The 24,650-nt window shown below is 37.3% G+C and overlaps 1 protein-coding gene across 2 annotated transcripts in view; it reads right to left on the bottom strand.

Moving 5' to 3' along the window:
- The window catches only part of LOC107302465 (triadin-like), an 83,512-nt gene that overhangs the window by 52,745 nt on the left and 6,117 nt on the right, over positions 1-24,650 (bottom strand). For both annotated transcript variants that reach the window (XM_015831569.1, XM_015831570.1), the window contains exons 3-5: positions 23,521-23,580; positions 11,091-11,156; positions 1,240-1,269 (exon numbers count right to left, since the gene is read on the bottom strand). In XM_015831569.1, the coding sequence (XP_015687055.1) occupies positions 1,240-1,269; positions 11,091-11,156; positions 23,521-23,580 (156 nt within the window). The remainder of the gene's footprint in view (positions 1-1,239; positions 1,270-11,090; positions 11,157-23,520; positions 23,581-24,650) is intronic.

Here is a 24,650-nt window from a genome sequence, read left to right as displayed (position 1 = left end):
CATGGCTGTATTCTGAAGAGGAGGGAGACAGATCCTTTCTGGATCTAGGAGTGAGAATATTTTGACGTGATGCAGGTCAATGATCATTCAGCTCAGGTCTGCTGCCACTAAGGCCCTCTCCATTGAGGAGCTCCATCTGAAAGGCCTCCCTCAGGTCCAAAGGAGCTCTGTTTAAACCCCTGATAGAGCAGACCATTAGCCTTGCTTCAGTTTCATCATTTTGTGTCTCAGATGCATCCCTTCAGGCTGCAGACACAGATTGGATAATAGATCCAGATATTGATGATATAAATTAAGCAGAGGCGGAGACGGAGATGGATAATTATAGAGATAGTGAAGGAGATGGAGATAATAGAGATGTAGACAGAGATGGATAAAGCCCAGAGACAGTAAACTGAGACAGAGTTACACAGATGGAGGCAAAGGTAAGTAGACACAGAAACAGAGGTTGAAATAATTTCAAAATGTATTGAGGATAGATTAGCCCCAAATCATTCAAATGAATTGTATTTAGAGGACTTGTTTTAAAAACAAAAGAGCGTTCAATCATATGTGCTCCCATTTGAAACCTGAAATGCTACAGTTGGCAGTTAACACAACATGGGGTTATACCAAGTGTCTGGAAGGAAGAGAAAGATGTAAGAGAGGAAGCTGTTTTCCTAATATACCCATATTCAGTTAATTCGCTAAAATATATCTTATGGACTTAAGATCATGCATGATCAGGAGCAGCTTCTCCCACATATGATTAAGAAACATAAGGCATGAGAGAAAGAAAATAAAAATAATCCAGAAATATTTAAACATGCAGTTTTATCTTAACTCTGCACTCAATTTCAGTATCACTAATATTAATATATTTTATTTATTGCCAATATACAGAGAAATGCCTCACACATTTTATCAACTTAGAAGAGCAGAAGAGAGTGTAGCACTAACTAGTTTCTGTCCTGCCCCTTGCATCCATTTATACAGCCTGATTATCTTCAGAGGAGGACATTTGAAACCAACATTTGAAATCTCCTTGTGATCTGGAATCCTGTCCATTTCCCTCTAAAGGACACAGGATTAAGTTAGCTTAATCATGTTTTTTTGGCACATCCTAACTCTTCCCACACATGCTGATTTAAATACACAAGATGTTCTTCTGGATATTAGAAGAACACATGACCATTTCAGATGGACAAGTATGGTTATCTATCCAAAAGCAAACAAGAGAATGCAATATACACTACTTACTTTTTGTAGCAGTCACGTTAAGCTTTCCCACTGTATGAGCAAAAGAATAATTTTTAAAAAGTTAAACCAAGGAATGCAAATAATAAATTACTAGATATGAGAAAAGACAGCATGTTTGCAGAAGCTCCAGCAAAAATGAGATTGAGAGTGTTACAAAGCAGATATTTTCTTAAAAGCTATAAACCCTATAGTCTTTCTGCATATCGGTTTCATAAATATAAGAACCATCCATAGGCTATGGGAGAGAGGATATTTACAAAGAGGTATGAAAACAAATTGATTCTGCCTGTATGCCAATATTGTGATATCCACAGTGCAATGAAATACCTGTTAAATTGTTCAGCCATGAGTAGTTTCTTTTGTATTAAAAATATTATACCCTTTTTCTTTACACTTCACATACATGAGGGAACTCAGATTTATCATTCCAATCCAGCACAAATATATCAATAGGTCAGATACCTTCTTAGTACACAAAGGGTCTACCCAAGTGTAAAAATTTCCAAGAAGCAGAAATGATGTTGCATTTGGTTTCACACACATTTACTAGAAAGGTCTAGATCAGGGGTAGTCAACCTTGGCTCTTTTATGACTCGTGGACTTCAACTCCCAGAATTCCTGAGCCAGCTCTGGCTCAGGAATTCTGGGAGTTGAAGTCCACGAGTCATAAAAGAGCCAAGGTTGACTACCCCTGGTCTAGATAATAATATGTTGTTCGTCCATCGATTTCGATGAAGACCTTGACATCTTATGGATTATGGGCCATCAACAGTGTGTCCGTAGATAGCTGATAAGAGCGATGTTAGCACGGAATGTTCTGCCACATACTGAACAGAGAAAAGTGGACACTATTGCTTCAGCATTTGCAGCTCTGGCTTTACGGAGTGCTCGCTTCTCTTGTGCCAAGATTGTCCTTCTGTGTTCATATGTCTGGCAAAAGAAGCGATACAAAGACACGCTGAAAGCATCTCTCAAGTCCCTGGATATCGACACCATCTCTTGGGAGATAATAATACCTATTCTGAAAATGCCAGAAAAAACAGAATTGGGTCTTTACTTTAATCTCTGACAGGTGTGCAATATTATTAGACACTAGCAGCCTTCCTTCTTCCGTGTTCTGTAGGCCCCCTTGGAATTCAACTCCCTGAATTTCCTGAACAAAGGTGAGCCAAAGGTGTACTCTTCTTTCGGGGTGCATGCTAAAAGACCCCAAGGTGCAAGTATTTGCACTAAGTTCATGCAACATACACATATATATCTGGAAACTAGGACATCTGTCAGAAGAAAAAAATGATCACAGAAAAAAATGTGACAATGTTTATGCATAATTTAAAAAAATCTTTGATGTTTAATGGGAGGCACTTCTTTCTTCCTAAACTAAACTAAACAGGTAAGAATCCTTTTTGATTATCAGGTAAATATTCCTATTAGCATCATTCTGGTCCTAAATTCATTCCATTCCAAAAAATCATTTTAAGTCCCATATGAGCAAATTGAGAAATTATATGAAAGGACCCTAATAATGAAAGTTGAAAAGCAACTGGCAAACATAAACTATGGCACTAAGGGAGAAGGATATACAGTATTCAATGGGAACATGGAGTAGAAAATATGTGGTGCTATTAGTGCATGTTCTTTCAAAAGTAAATAAATTGATTTGGACAATAATTTGTATGTCATTCCACTCACTTGGTTCTAATATGTATTATATGACTCTTAGCTTTGAGTTTGCATTTCACAAGTTACAACAAAGTTGCAAATTAGGCTGAAAAGGAAAGGTAGTTTGCAAGTAGCCAGGAATGGATTTATACTTTAAATAAATTAAGTAATTGTGCTTCTTAAAAGGTCATTCTGGAGCTGAACATGGGGGTCAGAGATTTCCCCATTAAGATTTCGTAATTCTAAGTATGCAGAAGCCAACTTTGCATGTGATCCCAAATTGTCAATCCCAAATACGTAGATCTGCCCAACAAAAAAGCTTTCCTATCCATAGCCTCATAAATGCAAAATATATTCAATATTTCACAATAGAAATGAATAAACTGAGCCTGCACATTCACATTGCCATGACATATGACTTCCTCTTTAACAAGAGTTGCTATTTCCAGTTCAGAAGGCACAATCTTATCTGAAATGAAGAACTATTCCCAAGGTTTTCCTTGAATGTTACTTTCTCCAAAATATGTTTTACTTTCCATAACCCCATATTAATGGAACAAGGTCCTAGACAATCCCTAAATCAAAAAGATCTCTTTCTAAAGTAAAAAAAAAAATTAACTTTGGAAAGTCAGTGAGGTTTATTTCTGAAGGAGAGAAAGATTGGAAGGTGTGATGAGAAAAATAAGAAGGGTTTAATGCAAGCCTTAAAAGGTCAGGCACATTGCTCTAAAATGGTCTTCAATGACTTCTACAACATCTTATGCCTTCCACCTGTGATGTCAAGTGTTTTTAAGAGATGGAAGAAGGCAAGGAGTAGCAGCACTGGATTTATGCCAAGTGTCCTTCAAAGTAGATTAGAGTGCAGCAACTGCCTGTTGATCTGCCTGTGATGAGAAGCTCTAAATATAGCAACGCACTTGAGTTAGATGGCATAGTGCTATACAACTGAGACTCTCTGAAGATACACATTACCAAGCTCTGTATTTTCACACCTTAAATTCCGAGATGATACAGGGAGTAAGTAAGTGACATTAGTGCTGATTCAGGAACAGCTTGCTGCCCATCCATTATCAGCAAAAGGAGGAGGAAAGAAAAGGGGATCAAAAGACTGGTGGTAAAGAAAAGCATATAGAAATAAAAAGCATGAGGCTTGCTTCAGTTGAAGCCTAGGTACATTTGATGCTTCTGATCAAAATTTTAAGAATGGTTATAGAAACACAGTTTTGTGAAAGACATGTGACAGTAGCTTGATTTTCCCTAAAATATTGCCTTCAGATTTAAAAGTATAATAATATATGGAAGTTTGCCCTTCCAAAGTTAATTGGCAATATAAAACAGATTAAGCTTGAGTTAGATCTCTATTTCATATCCATACCAGTCCCTAATACTGCATTATTGAGATATAGTTCAGCATGAAATAATTTTAAAATTAATACTAGATTCCATTTTGGCTAGATCAACTCTATTTATCCTATTTAAGGGTATATTCTCTTTCAGCCTTCCTCACCTTGTGGCGTCTAAGAATATTGCAACTGGTGCTTCCAGAATTCCTAAGCAGCATGGCTATTTTATTTCATTTCATTTTACGAAACAGTTAATATATTGGCTATTCTCAGTTTCCAAGTATTCAAAGTATTAATATTCATTGAAATCAGCTGAGAATAGAAATGATATTCCTGGTATATTAGAATTTCTCTAAAGCCTGCTGTGCCTCTGAGCTCATCTCATCTGACAAGGTCTCTTCAAACACTCTTTTTTTAATGAGTGTTTCGTTTAGGTTCTATTCTTCTCTTCAGCACTGCATAGCTGTGCCATCCTGATGTAATCAGGCAATTTACAAAGGTCAAGGAAATGTAAATAAAATCAATCTGAGATTTTGAGAGTAGCTGGTTTTTTTATTATTATTCCGGAACCCATCTGTTTGGCTTGTCTGAAGAATGCTAAGCCCAAAATAGGTACTGTAATCACTACAGTATAAATTAATCTAATGTTTTTAAACACCTTGTCTGTTATTTGGATCAGATATAGCCAAATCCTTTGGGACTAAGAAAGCTAAGGAATAATGATGCAGGCAGGTCATTCTGGGAGACAGCATAGCTTCATTAAGTATCTGAAATCTTCTGCTCTGCTGTTTATTGCCTTTCCAGCCTATAATTTATTTGCTGTTGGGATGGAATAATAGATAGCTAAGACACATTTAATATTCTTGCACTCAAATAATGTAAATACGTTGTGGATCTTCTGTGAGCATTGAACTTTGCTCTCTAAAAGAGGAGCTTAAAATCTTTCACAGGTCAGAATAATTAAAGTCATTTAAAATATGGTAACACATTTAAGGAAGGTAGTAGGAAGTAGAAACAGACTGCCTTCGGATTTAAAAGTATAATATGGAAGTTTGGTCCTCCAAAGTTAATTGACAGTGAATTCCAAATGCAAAATGAAATAAAAATGCCAAGGATGCAGTGAAAATGCTTAGCAGCAGATACAGTCCCACTGCCTATGCTTTTATTTGTATAACAGGCATTTTATTTTAATTGTGAACCTATTGGTGAACAAATCAGCAACATGGTTTATGGGTAAGCTTCGTTGGATCAAATGAAATCATGCAAAAAAGTTCCCAGAAGATTTATATTTTATGTCTCTATACTGCCCATGTCCCTCAAGGGAGATTTGTTTTATATGTCTTTTCTTTTTATATTTATGGATATTGTCCTACAGATTTCAACAGTAAATTTCAGAGACTTCTACATGTATCTACCATACTCCCACAACTGAACTGAAATCTGATTCATTTTCACCTTGATAAAGTTTCCAGGCCAGGTTTTCCGAGTAATGAAGGTATACTATACTAAAACGTGTAAATAAATACCTATCTCTGGGTCCAAGTCATACTATAATGATTATAGAATTAGCATGTTTCTGTATTCCATCCTAAGTGGCTAAGTATTCCACCCTAAGTATTCCATCCATCCTAAGTGGCTAAGCATCTAGATTTTCATTTCTTTTCCATATTTTTAATAATGAAATAGCATTATAATAGGAAGAAAAACTATAAATAAAATGCTCCTTGAGAGAAATAGAAATGGATAGTAAATGGACAATTTATCCATCAGTTCTCCCCAAGCTACTCTGAAAAGAAATCAGAGACAGCCTAAATTAATTAAAGGTAGAATCATTCTTATGGCTATGAAAGTTGGACCATAAGAAAGGCTGAGCGCAAAAGAATTGAGGCTTTTGAACTATGGTGCTGGAAAAGACTCCTGCAAGTCCCCTGGACTGCAAGGCGATCAAACCGGTCAGTCCTAGAGGAGTTCAACCTTGACTGCTCTTTAGAAGGCCAGATCCTGAAGTTGAAACTCAAATACTTTGGCCACCTAATGAGAAGGAAGGACTCACTGGAGAAGGGCCTAATGCTGGGAAAGATTGAGGGCAATAGAAGAAGGGGACGACAAAGAATGAGGTGGCTGGATGCAGTCACTGAAGCAGTAGGCGTAAGCTTAAATGGACTCCAGAGATGGTAGAGGACAGGAAGGCCTGGAGGAACGTTGTCCATGGGGTCGTGATGGGTCGGACACAACTTTGTAACTAACAACAACAAGAATAATTCTTATAAGCCAGTGATGGCGAACCTTTTAGAGACCGAGTGCCCAAACTGCAAACCAAAACCCACTTATGCATCGTCGGGTGCCGGGTGGGTGTGGCCCATTGGCTGGGCGTGGCTGCGGAGGTAATGGCAGACTGGGACTAAAAAGTTCAATCAATCAAATCCAACTTTGCAAGATCTTTTTTTTTCGCGAGAAGTTGAAATTGACTGATTGATTGAATCTTTTTTTAATATATACATGGCGACAGAGGCCTAAAGCGAAAAGGTTTTATAAAACCCAGCTGAAGGCCTAGGACTGGGGCGATGGTGCGCGTGCCCACAAAGAGGGCTCTGCGTGCCACCTCGGGCACCCATGCCATAGGTTCGCCACCACTGTTATAAGCCATAACAGACATGCCATCATATTTTATGAAAGATTGGAAGAAAATTGCCACAAGCTGGAGAAAAAACCATGGAAGTAGCAAAGAAAATACTGGAATGGACTGATTTGGAGCCAGCATCATATGGAAGGGACTGGTTTGGACAAAACTCAGCAGCACTTTTTCATGCAGCTGCTGATAAAAACAGGATCGCCAACATGATCGCCAACGTCCGATAACGGATATGGCACAAGAAGAATCATATGGAAATTCAGTATGAAAAAAGAAATAAAAAATAGAAATTTCAGAGAAATGGAACCAAAGGTGGTGTTTCTCATCTAATGGACATGATTAGTTTGGTAGGCACTAGAAATGCACAGATAATCGTGCAAAAGATTAATCAGTACTCAGTTTGGGGGAAATATTTTCTTAATGAATTATTTTTTCCTGATAATATATATCCTAAATCATGGGTTCCCAACCCCTGGTCCGTGGACCAGACCACACAAACAAGCAAAGCCCCATCCGTGGGATGCAGGCAGCACACAAAACCATGCTCCCTCCGGTCCGCGGAAAAACCTCTCTCCACGTAACCGGTCCCTGGTGCCCAAAAGGTTGGGGACCTCTGTCCTAAATTACAGAACTCTGAAATTAGTTTTATGGCACTATGGTATTTGTTTGCTTTTGCTGTTTACATTACCTATGTTGGTTTCAATACTGTGTCATACTGAGCAGTCTTCTTGGAATGTCTGTACTGTACTCGTTTTTATTGATATCATTGTCAGTATCAGACATCAAATAGGGTAAGATATTTATTTCCCTGTTCTGGATTCATGCTTGGTATAGATCTGCTTCAAAATCTGAAAGCTTTGTATTGATTTTTGTTTGTTTCTCTCTGTATTAGAAATGACATTGACACATGGATCCTTGTTCTAAATTGTCAGCTGCCTGCAGGCCACTTCTAATAGCGTCACAGAAATGAGTCGTGTAAATCTCTGTAAGTAAGTATAAGGAGAAAACATAGCACTGTGATAGCATTAGGAGTAAGAGCCCAACATCAGAGATATAGTTCTATATCTAGATTCTAATGTGGATGCGGTAGACTAGACCTAACCTATAATTTTATATGTCACTTCAGCAAACTGTTTTATTACCATCACAGCGGAAAAACAATTATCCTTCCTTTTAATCGTTATTTAGTAAATCTTTGCACAGGGCTTTTCCTATGCAAAGTGTTGCATCGATTACATATAGCACTAAATTTGCCTTCAGTTTGCCAAATTAATGTTATTTATTTATTTGATTTATATAGTCTTCTATCTTACTTTTATATGCTTACAGTAAATATATAAAACACACAATATAAGAAACAAACATTTAAAAAAATCACATAGCAGCCAGGCATAATCTAACATAATCGTTCACATAACCAAGATATGGGCTTTAAACCATGCCTTCTGGATCTAGCTAACCAACATTTCCTAGTCCAGGCGTGGCTGGCTCAGGAATTCTGGGAGTTGAAGTCCACGAGTCATAACAGACCCAAGGTTACCTACCTTTGCCCTAGCCGATAGTATCCAGCACATGCCCTTCTTGCCAGATCAGACAGGAGAGGTGGAAGCAATTTAGGTTTTTATACTTCAGAAATAAAGAAATTCAGATTTCCCCTGTATCTTTCTGAAATTTAGATCACTGCCTGACCACTCTGCCAGAGACTTTGCACAGCATGTCTTTTGTTTTTGTTTTTTTTTCTTTCCTTGAATGGATTTCATTAACTCCTGATACTGCAATTATTAAAGAAAAATGGGGTCCATAGATTTTTCTATGAGTTCAGCTGTGTGTGGGGGGGGGGCTATATCGTCTTCTCAATTTCTGCAGCTGCATGCATCAATTTATGAATATAATTACATATAGCACCACTGGAACGAAACATATACACAGCCAATTCCATAATGGTTAAAATTCCTTGAGGATCAGCAGAAGCAATATGTAACTCGTAATTCTGAAAATTAGGAACTAAATCAGAGCATTTAAAGCTTAAAACACTAATTGCAACTTAACACAATGAATATTTACCATTATGACAAATAGGGTGGCACAACAGCATTTAGTTCTTAAATTGTTTTTTTGGATAAGCTAAAGAGATGCATCCATCAAAGGCAGACAGCAATATATCTTGCCTAACACCAAGCATTTGGGGACTAATTGTGAATTCAGCTCTACCTTCTATATTTATATTTTACAGGAAACTATCATCTCACTTTGGGACAAAACTATCATCTTCAGGTGCTTCAGTCTCATTAAGGTAAGCACTGATCTGCTTCTTATTACCTTCTCATACTGCTTCCTACATGGTAGTTCTACTCTTACCTTATTCCAGTGATGGCTAACCTTTTAGAGACCGAGTGCCCAAACTGCAACCAAAAACCCTCTTATGTATCATCGGGTGTCAGGTGGGCGTGGCCCATTGGGTGGGTGTGGCCCATTGGGTGGGCATGGCTGCAGTGGTAACAGCAGACTGGGTGGGACTAAAAAGTTCAATCAATCAATTCCAACTTTGTGAGATCTTTTTTTTCCCACAAGAAATTGAAATTGATTGATTGATTGAACCTTTTTTTTTTTTTTGCACACGGTGGCAGGGCCCTAAAGCGAAAAGGTTTTATAAAACCCAACTGAAGGCCTAGGACTGGGGTGATGGCACGCATGCCCATAGGGAGGGCTCTGCGTGCCACCTGTGGCACGCATGCCATAGGTTTACCACCACGGCCTTATTAAATCATACCATGCTAGATCTCTAAATACCTCACACTTATGGCTTCTTGGGTGACCAAGCAAAATTTTGCTTGGAAATTTTTCAAGGAAACTAATTAATTAATCTAGCACCCTGTTTCTAGATATTCCTGAAAGAATGAGACATTCTGGCCTTTATCTAAGAGAAGGTATATTTACAGAAAAAATAATCTAGAATGGAAATATATTTAGAGCAAGAATTAAACAATTGTACTACTGGTCATACTTAAATGGTAGCCAGTTTGCTTCAGTGGTTAAGACACAAGACTAGAAATTGGGAGAACATGATTTACTGAGCATGAAGCCAACCGGGTGACCTTGGACCTGGAGGAGAATTGAGCCAGCCACTGTCTCTCAGGCTTTGGAAGAAACAAATGGCAAACCACTTCTGAAAAATCTTGCCAAGAAAAATGCAGGGAATAGTTTAGGTCAGGGGTAGGCAACCTTGGCTCTTTTATGACTCGTGGACTTCAACTCCCAGAATTCCTGAGCCAACCATGCTGGCTCAGGAATTCTGGGAGTTGAAGTCCATGAGTCATAAAAGAGCCAAGGTTGCCTACCCCTCGTTTAGGTAGTTCCCAGGAGCCAATGCTGATTCAGGCACCAAAACAACCACCACCACTCTCTATACCTGCTAGAGTTATAATAAGTTTTTTCTGGGAGCATATTTCTCATTTTTAATTATTTATTTATTTATTACAAAACAAAATGGAGACATTGGTCATATATTTATTCTCAGTCCATTCTAAAAGTGGGAGGTCCTTTAAATTATATTAGTTGACTAAAAACCTGAATCCTTACATTTTGTCAAATTTACGAGTAATCCTGGATTCCAGTGAGTAAAATTGATTCAATTTTAGTTTCGTAACTTAAACCTGGTTGCTATGACTTCGTCTGTGAAAGACTTCTTAGATAAAGAAGATGAGTCAGGTGACCTCACTAAGCTCTCTGGATCAGATGAGCCAGACTCAGTGGTGGGATTCAGACGGTTCACACCAGTTTGGCAGAACCTGTAGCTAATTTTTTGTTGAGTTCTGGCCCAGGCCCAGAATGGACTTTCAGAAGCAGCATCTCATCCAGTGAGTGGTTTCCCTTGGAATCTTGAACCCTGTCTAACCTCCCTGATATCTTCATTTCTGCAGCTTGGAGGCTAATTTTCATTCTCTCTTGTCTTTGTTTTCTGGAATCTCAGCATGGATCTGGAGTAGTCTGGCTTTGGTTTTTGGACCAGCTTAGCAACTTATTGTGTATTGTTTTGATCCTGAGCAATATTTTGGATTTAGACTCCAGATGACATAGTTAAGCTTTCCTTTATCTCCATCCCCAGCCCTGACCCAGGATTCAATACTAACATCAGTTTGAATAATAGTATCTATTTTGGTCAAGATACTCTGTAAAAAATCTCTGAACGTTTCTTTATAGAAATTAACTGAACTTACCTTCAGCAGCTGGAAGAACAGCTGGGATTGCTGGGATCTGCTTCAAAAATAGGGGGGGATACGATCCTGAACACAAGAGAGACATGAAAGGCTATTAATTATAATAATATGCAAATAATACATAATATATAATGAAGTATATTTGGAGACCACTTTTTTTTAAAAAAAACCAGTCCCTCAGGAGATTGGAGTTTCTTCTGAATTGCTTGTCTATATTATTAAGCACCTTCTAGAAATAAAAGAGGGCAAAACAAATGAAACAGTTTGATCTGAAGTTTTAGATTAGTGAGCATGAAATCATAGGAGTTAAAAATGCTGACTTATTTGCTGATCACTTTGTACTCAGGGTTAAAAAAACATCAATCAGTATAATCAAGCATCACACATTTATAGCCTAAAAGCCCTTTTCCTTCTGCTTGTAGTAGAAAGGGCTTTTCTAATTCATGAACGTCTACTGGGTTATGGAGACGTAAACTCTTTAATAGCTGCTTTACTTTGTGTGACATATTACCAAGCCTTTGTAGAAATGTCAGCATGAAAGCAATTGCAAAGTAACATGAGCAGATGACGTAATTTTAAGTGAAAGAGATTGTCATTTTATGAAGAAAGGGAAAAGGTAGAATTGCTACTGTCCACATTTTGGGTTTTGCCCACAGACAAAAAAAACCCTCTGCATGTTCTACAAGTGCCCCAGGTGAACCATTCTAGAAAGTGGATAGCATAGGCCAGGGGTAGGCAACCTTGGCTCTTTTATGACTCGTGGACTTCAACTCCCAGAATTCCTGAGCCAGCATGAATTCTGGGAGTTGAAGTCCACGAGTCATAAAAGAGCCAAGGTTGCCTACCCTTGGCATAGGCAATTTCACTGGACTCAAAACCAAAGCTAAAGGGAATTGTTTCTCCAGGATCAAGGGCAAAATCAGGGTTAATTTGGTTAGGAAAACCTTCATTCACTCTAGCAGAGTAACTCAGACTAAAATGTTTTTCCTCTCCATTCCATATGGGGCATGTTACCAACCAGCTTAGCAATAAATGTCCTCTGCACCTGCTACTTTCTCTTTTGAACATGAACCCTATGTTTTCCTCTTTCATTCTAATAAAATATATATAATAAAATACTTTGGTATAACTTATTTCTTCTACTAATTTCCATACATCTTGAAAGCAGGTGTGAATGCACAAAAATGATTAGTAATATAAATCAGGATTATGACAGCCAAAGCTTTGAAGTTTTGAGCTAATACAGTCGAAATGCATTCATAAAAATGTGTGCCTGTCGTATTAAGCCACTTTATTACACACTTTTAAGAAACCTTTACCTTGACAAATTTGCAACATATTTACACTGACAAACGAACGGCAATACAGTTTTCATCTTCTACATTTCAACTTTGAACACCTGCTCAGGCCGCATGCCCACTCTCAAGTGGGAATTTAAAATCTCAGTTTTTAAGGGAGATATAAGTTATGAAATATATGATGCAATTTCTGGCTGAACATGGATGAGGTCATTCTGGTAGATTTTCATCCTGAAAGGAATTTCAACGTGCTTCAGTTTGACAAGGCTTTGAACCAAGCAGTCCCTTGAAGCTGTTTAGTGAAGCTTGCCTGGTCTGGTCCCTTTCAAAAGTTAAATGATGTAGCTATGTGGCTTTGCTTCAGTGACTCCCTTGGTTTTCTCTCACAGAGCCTGCAGTATAAAAGAAGGCTGACAGGAACTTCTTCGGTGAGCACTGTGGGAGAAGGCTGAGCTGTATATTCTCCATATTTTATCTAAGAGGATTCACAGCCTGGGCACCACCAGCATGGGCTGTGCAGAATCCCAGAATCGATGGAAGGATGACTAAATCAAAGAGTCCATAACCATGGGGGGGGGGAGATTTAACCCACAGCTAGTTTGAAGTCTCCTCTTCGATATGAGAGGACTTCAAAGCTTTCCAGTTTCAGTTCAGGAGAAGGGCAACACAAAGAGATTCCCAAGCTGAATGATAGTTATAGATTGTAAAAAACCCTGAAGCCCATCCTGTAGATAGCCAGCACCAAACTCTCTTCTTCCAGCATGAAATGGATTTCAGAGGTTCAGACCTTCTGGTCAACCAGTCTGTTCCACAGAATTGAGCAATGGTATCATGGGCAGTTTTGAGTATTTGCACAAGGTATCCAACTTCTATTGCACTTAAGCAATGATGCCACAGACAACCCACAGCCTGAAATCTATCTTGCCTACCTTTTTCTTTCCCTCCAGTATTTGATGACCAAACCTTCTGACCAACAGAAATATAGAGAAAGGGCAGATGGGTTAGTTATAAGCCCATTTCCCCAGAAAAGCCTGTATAAGAGTACCACAGCCTATCAAAATGTAAGAACTGTACATTTCAAACATTGCAGCTCAGTAAACTTCATACTTTTTTCTCCCCGCGCTCCTTATAACTAGGAGAGGATTGGGTTTAGTCTGAAATTAAAATCTTGAATATCAGTATCTATCCAACTCTATTATGATAGTTCAGATTTCAGATATTGCATTATAATGGGTAACTTTGCCTCTCTTGTCTCCCACTTGCAGCAAGTTGAATCCATTCAGCTCTGCTCTGAAAATGCTATCCAAATGTCTGGAACAGGTCTGGGTAGAAACAAGTGACTGAAGAATTGTGAGAATTGGGTAAGAAATTGCAAGTGGATTTCAGCATGCTCTTCCTGTCTCCAAAAAGGAAACAAAGACAGGAGCAGGGCATGTATACATATTTGCATCTTGTGTTTATGTCTGCAGATGTTTTACATGTTGTATGTTTGCAAAGTTTTATCAGAAAAAATAATGTGATTCATTTATACATTACATATTGAAAAAGCATAATGCACCAAAAAAATTCAAAAGTGGTCCAGACAGTTTTGTAAAAACAGGCTGAATCATTTTTCAGGAAACAGCACATTTTCCTAGGAAATAATTTAACATTCATTTCTTTTTATAACTCATATTTTCTACCACCTGATCACTACATAATTTTAAATAACATTCTTCTCCTGTCTCATTTGCTTTGAATGCTTAAAACATAAGATAAGCCATCTTAAAAGTTTTCTAACTTTGTAAATTACAAAGTTACAAATTAGTCAATAGCAAATGAGAGCATTTTCTGTGAAGAGGATCACCAATCTGGGACAATATTGGCCAATAATAGTAATCTCTTTGTTGATATTTTTATTTTCAGCATTATCATTCTATAGTCTCCAGAGCTTGCTTAACAAACCACAGGACAAAGTTTAAAAGACATGTTATTCTTCTTTTTATGTGACCATGTCATTTTTGACTGAAGGCTCTAGACTGGAACAGCATCTAGACTGCAAGGAATCTCACAACTCACATGGGAGATTCCAGCCCAAAGGATCATTTTGTACCATTTGTACCATTTTGGTACAACATAATAACTTTCCATTTAAACACAATTATATTTAAAAAGCCAAATTAGCATCTCAAGTACAACTTCTTTAATAATCTCTCCACTATTTTTTCCCCCTTTGGGGACAAATAAGAATTTAGGGTCTAAGCAGTTCTCTCTAAAATATCCTACAGGAAGCCTTAGTCAGAACCCACAAGATTAGAGATATTTAAATGTGTTACGTAACTAGGTTTGGGATAAAGGGGATTATAAACAACATTACTTCACACCTGATAGATAGGTGGAGGTTGATATTGCCAGTGGATACAGAACTTAATGAGAATAAAACTTTTGAAGGAACGAAGGGAAATTTAGTCTTGAACAAACAGTTTAAGAAAGTGATGGAAATCTCAAGGAGCCATAACATAATCAGGATAGAAGAATAGCTAGGTGTAAAGATGTATAAGTCGGCAAACCATGACTACAAGAAAACCAATAAAGACAAGAAGGCAAAGAAAATTCCCATGGTTAACCTAAACCAGGGGTAGGCAACCTTGGCTCTTTTATGACTCGTGGACTTCAACTCCCAGAACTCCTGAGCCAGCATGGCTGGCTCAGGAATTCTGGGAGTTGAAGTCCACGAGTCATAAAAGAGCCAAGGTTGCCTACCCCTGACCTAAACCAATCTTCCAATGGCAGGAAAAGTGAATTAAGAAGAAAATCAGGGTAAAGATACAGAAAGTTGAGGCCTGGTGGAAGTCAAATAAAAGACCTGGTTACCACTATTTGCAATTATAACATAATTGGACTAATTGATGTTTGCAGATATTTTTCCCAGAGTGATTTGAGAATGAGTGTGTACAATAAATACACATAACATTACAGAAATAAGGCAGCTTTTGCTACCATGAAAAGCAGCAGGAAAAAGAAAAGAGCAGCAACTGTTTATTAATTGGTCTGTTTTATTAGGAAATTGGGCATTCTCAGTGTCATTGGAAATAACTATCTCACTGCAAAAAAATGTACTGAACATATTAATTAATTCTCTCTGTGAAGAACATGCATTGTAAAATGAAAAAGGCTAACAGCCTCAAGGGTTGTGTAAATTCAAATAATGATCCAGCTGCCTGCCAAAACGTCTAAGTCCAGCTTTTCACTCAACTATATCTTTCTTATTAGTTTGTAGGGAACCTTGAGGAATAGGGGCAACAAATGACAATATATGCATAGGGAGATCATCACATAAACGCTGTGAATTGCATATTTGTATCAGCTATCAGGATACAGTGGAAGTCTTTGTGTAATAAAACCACTGGCATCATTTTGGCATCATCTTGGTTTGCTGTGAACACTGCTGGCTTAAAAGTAGATTTCTCATAAATAATGAGATCCCATTATTACAGCTATCTTTGGAAGCAGGGGATTCGATACAATTCCAATTGCAACAGAGTGCTACACACAGTTTGCAATCAAAATGCTTAATGAAAATATTCTGGCTGATATCTTTCACACTACAGGATACCATAAGGTCAGTTTGTCCTGTGGGGAGACTATAATACGTCTAGTGAGCAATAATAAGCACCAGTGCAATTAATCATTTGCATGCTTATAAAATCTAATAGATTAGCTATTGACCAGAGAAAGATAATTGGACGTTCTCCCATTCTTACTATCAGTATAGTATAGTTATTTTTGACAGAGGGTTAATGTTAATAGAAGCTTGCATAAACTCGTACATATATAAATAAATACATACAAGATGAATTATCATAATTTAAAAATCTATCTGTCACTCATGTGATTAAAACGTTACCATCAAAATATTTAATATATGTTACCTAATTTATTTTTAAAAAAGAAAAGCATGATCTCCCAAGAAACCTCTTTGAGGCAAATTCTATGGTTGTTAATGGTATTTTCTGTAATTCCAAAATGACTTGATTTAGAAGAGTAAGTATTCTTGAGATCATAAAGCTCAAGATCATAGTGCATAGAAGGACTTTATACTATTGTGTTAGGCTAGGCACCTTGTTGATCTGGTTTTTCTGGTTCAGAATATAAGCAGTTGGACTTAGATCACCAGGAATTCCTGGAGCTTAGAAGCTAAAAATCCATCCAGCACAAGGTATATGAGCAGGACCTTGATTTGAAGATGTTACTTTTTAAAAACAGCATACCTACTTAGTATTTTAAATGGCTATAACTCTTCAAGTTCTCAGGCTAGGCTTTTTATAATCTTGGTTTCTATAATTCTTTACAATGTAGTGGCCATGCTGGTTTGTTTTTTTTAGCATGCAAAATATAGGCTCAGCAGATACATACTGCATTCAGGCCAAACTATCTACGTAAATGTGTTTAAATGGATATTAACTGTTGTGTCTAACTGAAGTAGGATTATACCTTTATATTTAAAGGATTATATTAATATTTTTGTTGTTGTTAGTTGCAAAGTCGTGTCCGACCCATCGCGACCCCATGGACAGCATTCCTCCAGGCCTTCCTGTCCTCTACCATCTTCTGGAGTCCATTTAAGCTCACGCCTACTGCTTCAATGACTCCATTCAGCCACCTCATTCTCTGTCATTCCCTTCTTCTATTGCCCTCAATCTTTCCCAGCATTAGGCTCTTTTCCAGTGAGTCCTTCCTTCTCATTAGGTGGCCAAAGTATTTGAGTTTCATCTTCAGGATTTGGCCTTCTAAAGAGCAGTCAGGTTTGATCTCCTCTAGGACTGACCGGTTTGATCGCCTTGCAGTCCAAGGGACTCGCAGGAGTCTTCTCCAACACCATAGTTCAAAGGCCTCAATTCTTTGGCGCTCAGCCTTTCTTATGGTCCAACTTTCACAGCCATACATTGCAACTGAGAAAACCATGGCCTTGACTATACGTACTTTTGTTGGCAGAGTGATGTCTCTGCTTTTTAGTGTGCTGTCTAGATTTGCCATAGCTTTCCTCCCCAGGAGCAAGCGTCTTTTAATTTCTTGGCTGCAGTCCCCATCTGCGGTGATCTTAGAGCCCAGGAAGATAAAATCTGTCACTACCTCCATTTCTTCCCCATCTATTTGCCAGGAATTGAGAGGGCTGGATGCCATGATCTTGGTTTTCTTAATGTTGAGTTTCAAATATTAATATTTCAGACTGTAGCAAAAACATAGTTCAATTGATTTGGCATATTCATGGATTCCTTCAATTCACAAATTGATCTTTTCAAATCATTTTCTGCAGAAGTATTTTTCCTCTTATTGCTCCTTTCCCCATTCTTAAAGCTAGCTAGACTTCAGTTTGGAACTTTAAAAAATACTCTGAAGATTTGTGTGCATTTTCATTGGATTCATTGTCCCATATGCAGTTTTAGGCACAATTGTTCATAAAGCAAACTATGATATCTAACAGAGATAAATTTTTGCCATCAATATTGAATGACATTTGATTATTAAGGGTGGGTTGCCTGCCATAGCAGATGCATGAAGATTCTTGTACATAACTTTTTTTGGGGGGAAAACATAACACAATTCAGGAAAGTGAATACCAAAATATGAACACATTTCACATAATGGTTCAAAGGGGCAGAATTCAATAACCTCGCATTAAATTGCAAAGCAAATCATTTCCTTGTTATCCCTCTTTATTGATGTGCAATTAGCAATACATATCCTATCTTTCCTCCATGGATAATATCAGCTATATTTTATCTTCACAGCAACATCCTAGGTAGAATAGGCTGAGCAACAGTGATTGAGTTAATTCAGTGTCTTTCAAGCCATTCAGGAAATTAAAAAAAAAATCTGGATAAGGGGAGGAGAAATGTAATCCTTCTTCTGCAGTCATTATCCTGATAAAAACTACTCCAAGCACAAAAATTAAAACTAGAAAAGGCTCTCAGTGACACTAGTGAGAACTTGTTTCCCTATTGCTAATTACAGCATGAGGGCAATTTTGTTAGAATTAAACTTCCCCTCCCCATGTACTGTGGTCTTAATGAATATTGCTCCCTCCATACTTAGAATTTTTTAAAATTCCCCACAGACACATAATTAAAGCATGGTGCATAATTAAAGGAAGGCATATAGTTAAGTAGCAGAAAGAGAGTGTTTCCATTTTAGTTATGCTTAGTCTCATTTGTTCCTATCTGTAAATGCATTTTAGCTCTTTTCTACATCAAATCAGAGACATTTATGTGTATTCTCATAATTTTTTCATTCATTTTGAATTTCTCCTCCCTTTGTGTAACTTTGTGTTATGTGCTAGTTGTACCTGATCTTGGATTGTGGGGCTTTGCTCACAATCATCCATACCATGGTCACCTCCCAAACGGATTCCTGTAATGCATTCTACATGGGGCTGCCCTGGTGCAAAATGCAGTAACATGGGCAGTGATATGTGTCCCTGAAAGGACACACATTATACCTCTGCTCATGAGCTGCACTTGTTACCAGTTTGTTTCCAGATAACCATTTAAGGTGCTGGTTTTATCCTTTAAAGTCCTACATGGCATGGAGCCAGGTTATCCGAGAACCACCTCTCTCTGATTACAGCTACCTGTTCCATCTGATCTGCCAGGAGAGGCATCGTGCAGTTCTGGTTTGCTAAGAAGTTCTGGTGGGACCTAGGAAATTATTTTTGGAACTGCATCCCCCAACTGCTGCATCATGTGAACTATTTTGATGTGTTACCTTTTCTAAAAACTCTAACTCCTTTTTTTACGACCCTGTAATCCCTTTTGTCACCTTGTTTTAATTTATATTTAATAATTTTAATTGGCTGTTGTATAATATTTATTTGTTGGTTATTTTATGCCACAAATAAAAAAATTACAACGTCATTTTTTAAAAAAGGAATTTGTTTTATCCATTGAAACTCCTGAAACCCTGTCTCCAGACTTTGGCCACATTGACTTTAGGGGTGAGAATCTTGATCTGACAGAAGTTGTGTACCTATTGAACACAATTTACTGTTTTTACTGTTTTTCATTGTAAAGGATTCTGATTAGATAGTTTAGGTTTTTCTTGGACAGTATAAAACATAATATTTGGCCGTAAGCCACACGCTGTGCAGACTGTAGCCAAAGGGTATTTCATTGGTATATGTTTTTGGTCTGGGAACTCAAGGTAGAGTCCCCCTTTATCTTTTCTTCACAACAACTGTGTGAGCTATGTTAAGCTGTGAAAGTGTAAATCACGGGTGTCAAACTCGATCATGTCACGTGACGTATCGTGACGTATCCCACTTTTTTTTGCCTTTGTGGAACCGGGGTGGGTGTGTCCTGTGCGTGACACATCCACCAGTTTGGCACCCCTGATGTAAATAGTCCAAAGTTACCTGCTAATTTCATTACTGAATGGCATCTAATATGTCATCTATGACAAGGTCCCCAATTATCAGGCCATGCCCCATTACCGTGCCTTGAGCCATTCAGAACTGTGCCATGGAAATGGTGGGCAATCACGTACATACATGTGCATTCCCACTTGCGTGAGCAGCAGGTGTGCACATGCATTCATTCTCCATTTGTGTGAGCGGCGGGCATGCATGCATGCCACTCACGCAAATGAAGCTGCATACATGCTAGCCTGCTGCTCATGCAGAACCATCTCCTCTCCCACCCATCCCCGCGGGTCGACAAAGCCAGAAAGGTTGGGGAACTCTGATCTATGACACTTCCTTTCCTATATATTTCAAAAGCCAATAGTCTACTTGAGCTTTTTACAAGAAACTCAGAACATACTTGTTTTAACTAAATCAATAATGGCTGAAATATTAGATTAATTTACTTTAGAATAAGCTCTATTAAACTCAGTGAAACTTACTCTTCAGTAGGAATAAATAGGATTGCAGTCTAGTCTAGATCAATGTGTCAGAGAAGATCTATGTGTAGGAAAGTTGAAAAGTTGCAATCCCAGAAGATAAATATTCATTTTTTGCAAATGAAGGTGAACATATGTGTCCCAGGATAATGTTGCAGAATCCAACCTGAGTCGGTCACCAGGACCAGAGGCTTTGTCTTCCAAGCTTTCGGACTTGTGCTGGAGCCCATCTTCAGGGAACTTCTCTCTAGCCTTCATTTTGTTTTGTATATTAAACTTTATATAGATTGCAAGAGAATGGGCTAAATATGGAAAACATTTGAAGTACCTTAATGGGTGGCTACCAGCAGACACAAGCGGTAATAGGAAATTTTCCTGGGCTTACACCTCATCCAAGCTAATGAGGGCTACAGAATGAACATCTGATTCAGTTCAGTGTTTTTGGATAGAATTGTCTTGCATTGAGAAACCTGTTTGTGGATCTTTGCATTTCAAATTAGTTCTTGATTGAGTATATGTATGGAATAACACTTTGTATGGAAAATATTATTATTGTTATTCAGAAAAAAAGCAGTGGTAGTGTCCAGTTTTCATTTTATGCTTGCTAAACATTGACTGATTCAAATAAGAGTCAAGGGCATATGATGAACATAAGGAACCAAGTGGCTCCTTGAATGAGAAACATGATATCCATATTTTTTTCCCATGTTGGACAAAACAGCCTCTGGTTATTTTTCTGCAAGTTCAACAGGAGCCCTGACCCATTGGCAACAAGATGGAGACTTGATCTTACTGATCAGAAGATCAACAGACAAGTTAAAATGAATTTTCTATCACTGGGAAATTAAAAATTTTCCTCCACCTAAAATAAGCATAAATATCTTGAAGATTAAATGAAGCCTCAAGCGATGGTCAAGAATTAGTGAAGTTATTGTTTAAGAACATCTTCAAGTTTATAGATTCCCCAGATTTATCTCTAGAAGTTGAAGTATCACTGTAAAAAGTATGTATCCTTTTTTTCCTCAGTTCTGCACAGTATTATGCATATTACAAAACCCCTTGTATATAGAAGTAGAGAGGAAAGAATTTTCCACACATAACTGGCCATCATAAAGTGAAATTATATTTGCTGAATGCAAAAACAGGAATATATATTCTGCAGTTAGAGCTCACAAGAATTCTAAGGAGTAACCTAAAATGTGTACATAGCAGCATGTGAGATTCTATAAAAGCCATGAAAAACATTTTCATTCACTGTGATCTATTGTTATCATTTACCTTTTGGAATGTAGTGAATGAACTCTACCAAAGCACATTCACTTGCTTTTGAAATGTAAGCAATACTGAGCCAATTACTTCAACTTTGTGCTGCAGCAACACACAGCACACTATTCAGGATTACTATGCAGTAGGATACAGCTACTACAAAAAGGCTAGGAGGGTATTACCTAACTGCCCACTTCCTGGTTTTTTCCCCTTCTTCAGTTGTGGTGGCACAATGATTGATGGTGGTAGTGCTACTGACAAGGTTAAAAGGAATCATTCCTTTCCATTTCTGTCCCTTTTTTCAAACCCATTAGAAGTGAGGTAAGATAAAGACCAAAATGGCCACAAAGGATATAGAAAGGCAAGAAATTGAACCATATGACCATTGCAGTCCTTCCAACTTTATGATTCTATAAGGTTACATTTTCATTTTTAGGCCTTTGCCTCAATAACAGAAGTCAGAAGGGACAATTAACCCTCAGATCCATAGAGTTAATAGACCGTGGGAATTAGGTAACTGTAATCACCTCATGATTAATTGCTTGGTCAATTTTCTTAATTTTTGTCTTTATAAAGCATGCATATCCCTCCTACCTGAACCATGTAAATGGTTATGTCAATAGGCCCTTTATTTATAGTGGAGTTAAATAAACTGGTACCCTATAGCATTCTTCAACCCTTATTAGCCCTACCTAATTTGGCTAATGATTGTGGGAACTGTTGAACAATCTCAAAAGTGGATTGGAGTTTGCTTAAGTCCTTTTACTTTATCTTAGTTGGAATAAGAACTATCTTTTTAGGAATGTTTTTCTTTACATCTTTGCAAAACATTCATTTCTGCTTGTTTTGAAAATGGCATGCTAGGAAAGATATGGAAGAAGATGCCATATCAGAAGAGGAAGTGGATGTACATCCTACATGAGCAAAACAATGTATTTTAATTTTGTCAACAAACATGAGACAAGTGGCATTGATAATTATATCCCTTTCTCTAAAAGCTGAAGAACCTTGAATCTCATCAAGATCAGTGGAAAAAATGAGCTGTTATTCACGATCCAAAGGCAGCTTATTTAGTCATTACATTTATTACATGAAGGATTTGAATGTCTTTTAAGTTTCACACTCTTCAAATTAATTCATATTTTTTTTCTTGACTATATTAGTTTCCTAAAATATTTTAGCAAGTCATCATACTTTTTTCCCCCAGAAACAATCATGTCCTTATTATCACATGCCACAAGCTTCAGAGCTGCAAAGTAGATGGGAGGAACTGGGTTTGAAGAAAAATATTTGGATGTTTGTTTTGGATTTTTAAAAAATGTTATATTCGTACTTTTTGACTTTGAATACAGTTTTTCACCTGTTATCCATCTCAAAATTGATGACATAATGCTGTTAATTATCATCAGTTATGGTCAGAAAGCTTTAGCAAACTTTACAGAAAGGAGATTTTATCTATGGTCCTGGGACCTTTTTTTGGGGGGGGGGTTATATACCAGTATAATTCCCCTCCCTCCCCATACAGTAATCACTTTTTTCTATCCTAAAACCCCCAACTGGCTCAAAATATTTTCATAAGATATGACCCTGCTTTTGATTTTTTGGGTCAGTCTTTTGATGTTTTCTACTATCTTAAGAAAATACAAACAAAACACTTCAAGTAAATATTTTATCTTTTATATGACATGAATGCATCATGCAAACAATCAGTATGCCATCTGCTAAAAAAAGCATCTTCATTCTTTATTAAATCTCCACTGATTTCATCTTTTTATATTGCCATTAACTTAAATGCATGCAACTGCAAAAAAAATTATTAGAAGGTTTAATGGGTCAAGCCATTCGTTAATATGCTTTATTTAACCTGTGCACTCTCTTTTCCATGTTTAACAACACACAAACACAAACACAGAGAGATATTTGAAGAGCACAAAATAGTAGAAGCTCTGAGAAAAACCAAACATTTCATTGACAACATTCATTTCAAGTACCTGTGTACAAATTCCCGTGTGCAAACATGTCAATCATATAGCGACAGAATGCAAATTGATCTGGCAGAATAGAAGGGGGGAAAAAGCAATAAGACATAATTAGATTGTTTTTTAATGAAAAATTTAAAAAAAGAGTTCAGTACTGCACTGAAACTCTTAATGGCTTTTTTATTTCTTGCTTAAAGTAACCAATCATGAAACAAACGATAGCATTGGTGTTTCTGTATCTTTTTTAAGAGTCTTCCATAGAAAATTCCTTCAGGCTTTCTGCATAAAGATGGTGTTTCCAATGGCCGGTACTCTCTAAATCATGTGTAAGTTTTGGGGACCAAATCACCAATTCTTTTCCCTACCTCCACCTTCCCAAATTAGCCTCCCTCTACAAGGGCTGGGACTGAAATTCCTAGACCTATTCATCAGCAGGACAAAAGGCCATAATAGCTGGGATTTGCAATCCCAGATCATGTACAGAATGCCAGTTTGAAAAACTGTGAAACTCATTCTTTTTTCTAACCAAGGGAATTGCACGTGAGTAATCTAGATGCTTCCCATATGGACAGTTAAGCTAACTAAGGGATGGACAATGTGAGGCCTTTAAGAGATGACTGAACCATTAATCCCAATAGCCCTGTCATGACCAATGGGGATAAAAGCTGACCGTCTGAGTCCAGCAACATGAAATGGGGCATACCTAAACAAGGCAATTTAGTCCAAATGTTTCTGGCATTTATTTATAGGACAATTGCATCTACTTGTTAATCACCACTTTCATTTTAAGACTGATTTAAACTACTTTAAATAATTATGGATATTTTAATTGAAAATCAAATATTTTCTGTTCAATATTTGTCTTTGAAAATAGATAAAAACAAATTCCTACTTTAATGCTATAGGCATTTTCTGTTATAATACTATAATTCCCATTAAAATAATAAATATTTTTTTAAAAAAATCAACGTGGACAAGTGAATATAAATAATCAATTAGACCTTGAGCAAATTTATGCAATTTGTCAATTAATCAGTGAGAAAGTTATATGTAGGCTAAAATGTAAAAAGAAGTGTTAAATATAGCTTATGATTCTATGTAACAATTGTCTTAATTGCACTTCAGAGGATGCTTAACTAAGC

This window comes from Protobothrops mucrosquamatus, unplaced genomic scaffold (genome assembly GCF_001527695.2).
Source record: "Protobothrops mucrosquamatus isolate PMUCROS unplaced genomic scaffold, P.Mucros_1.0 scaffold_262, whole genome shotgun sequence".
In the NCBI taxonomy this organism is placed as follows: Eukaryota; Metazoa; Chordata; class Lepidosauria; order Squamata; family Viperidae; genus Protobothrops; species Protobothrops mucrosquamatus.
The sequence above is the reverse complement of the archived record's forward strand: the minus strand, read 5'-3'. Positions and strand labels throughout refer to the sequence as shown.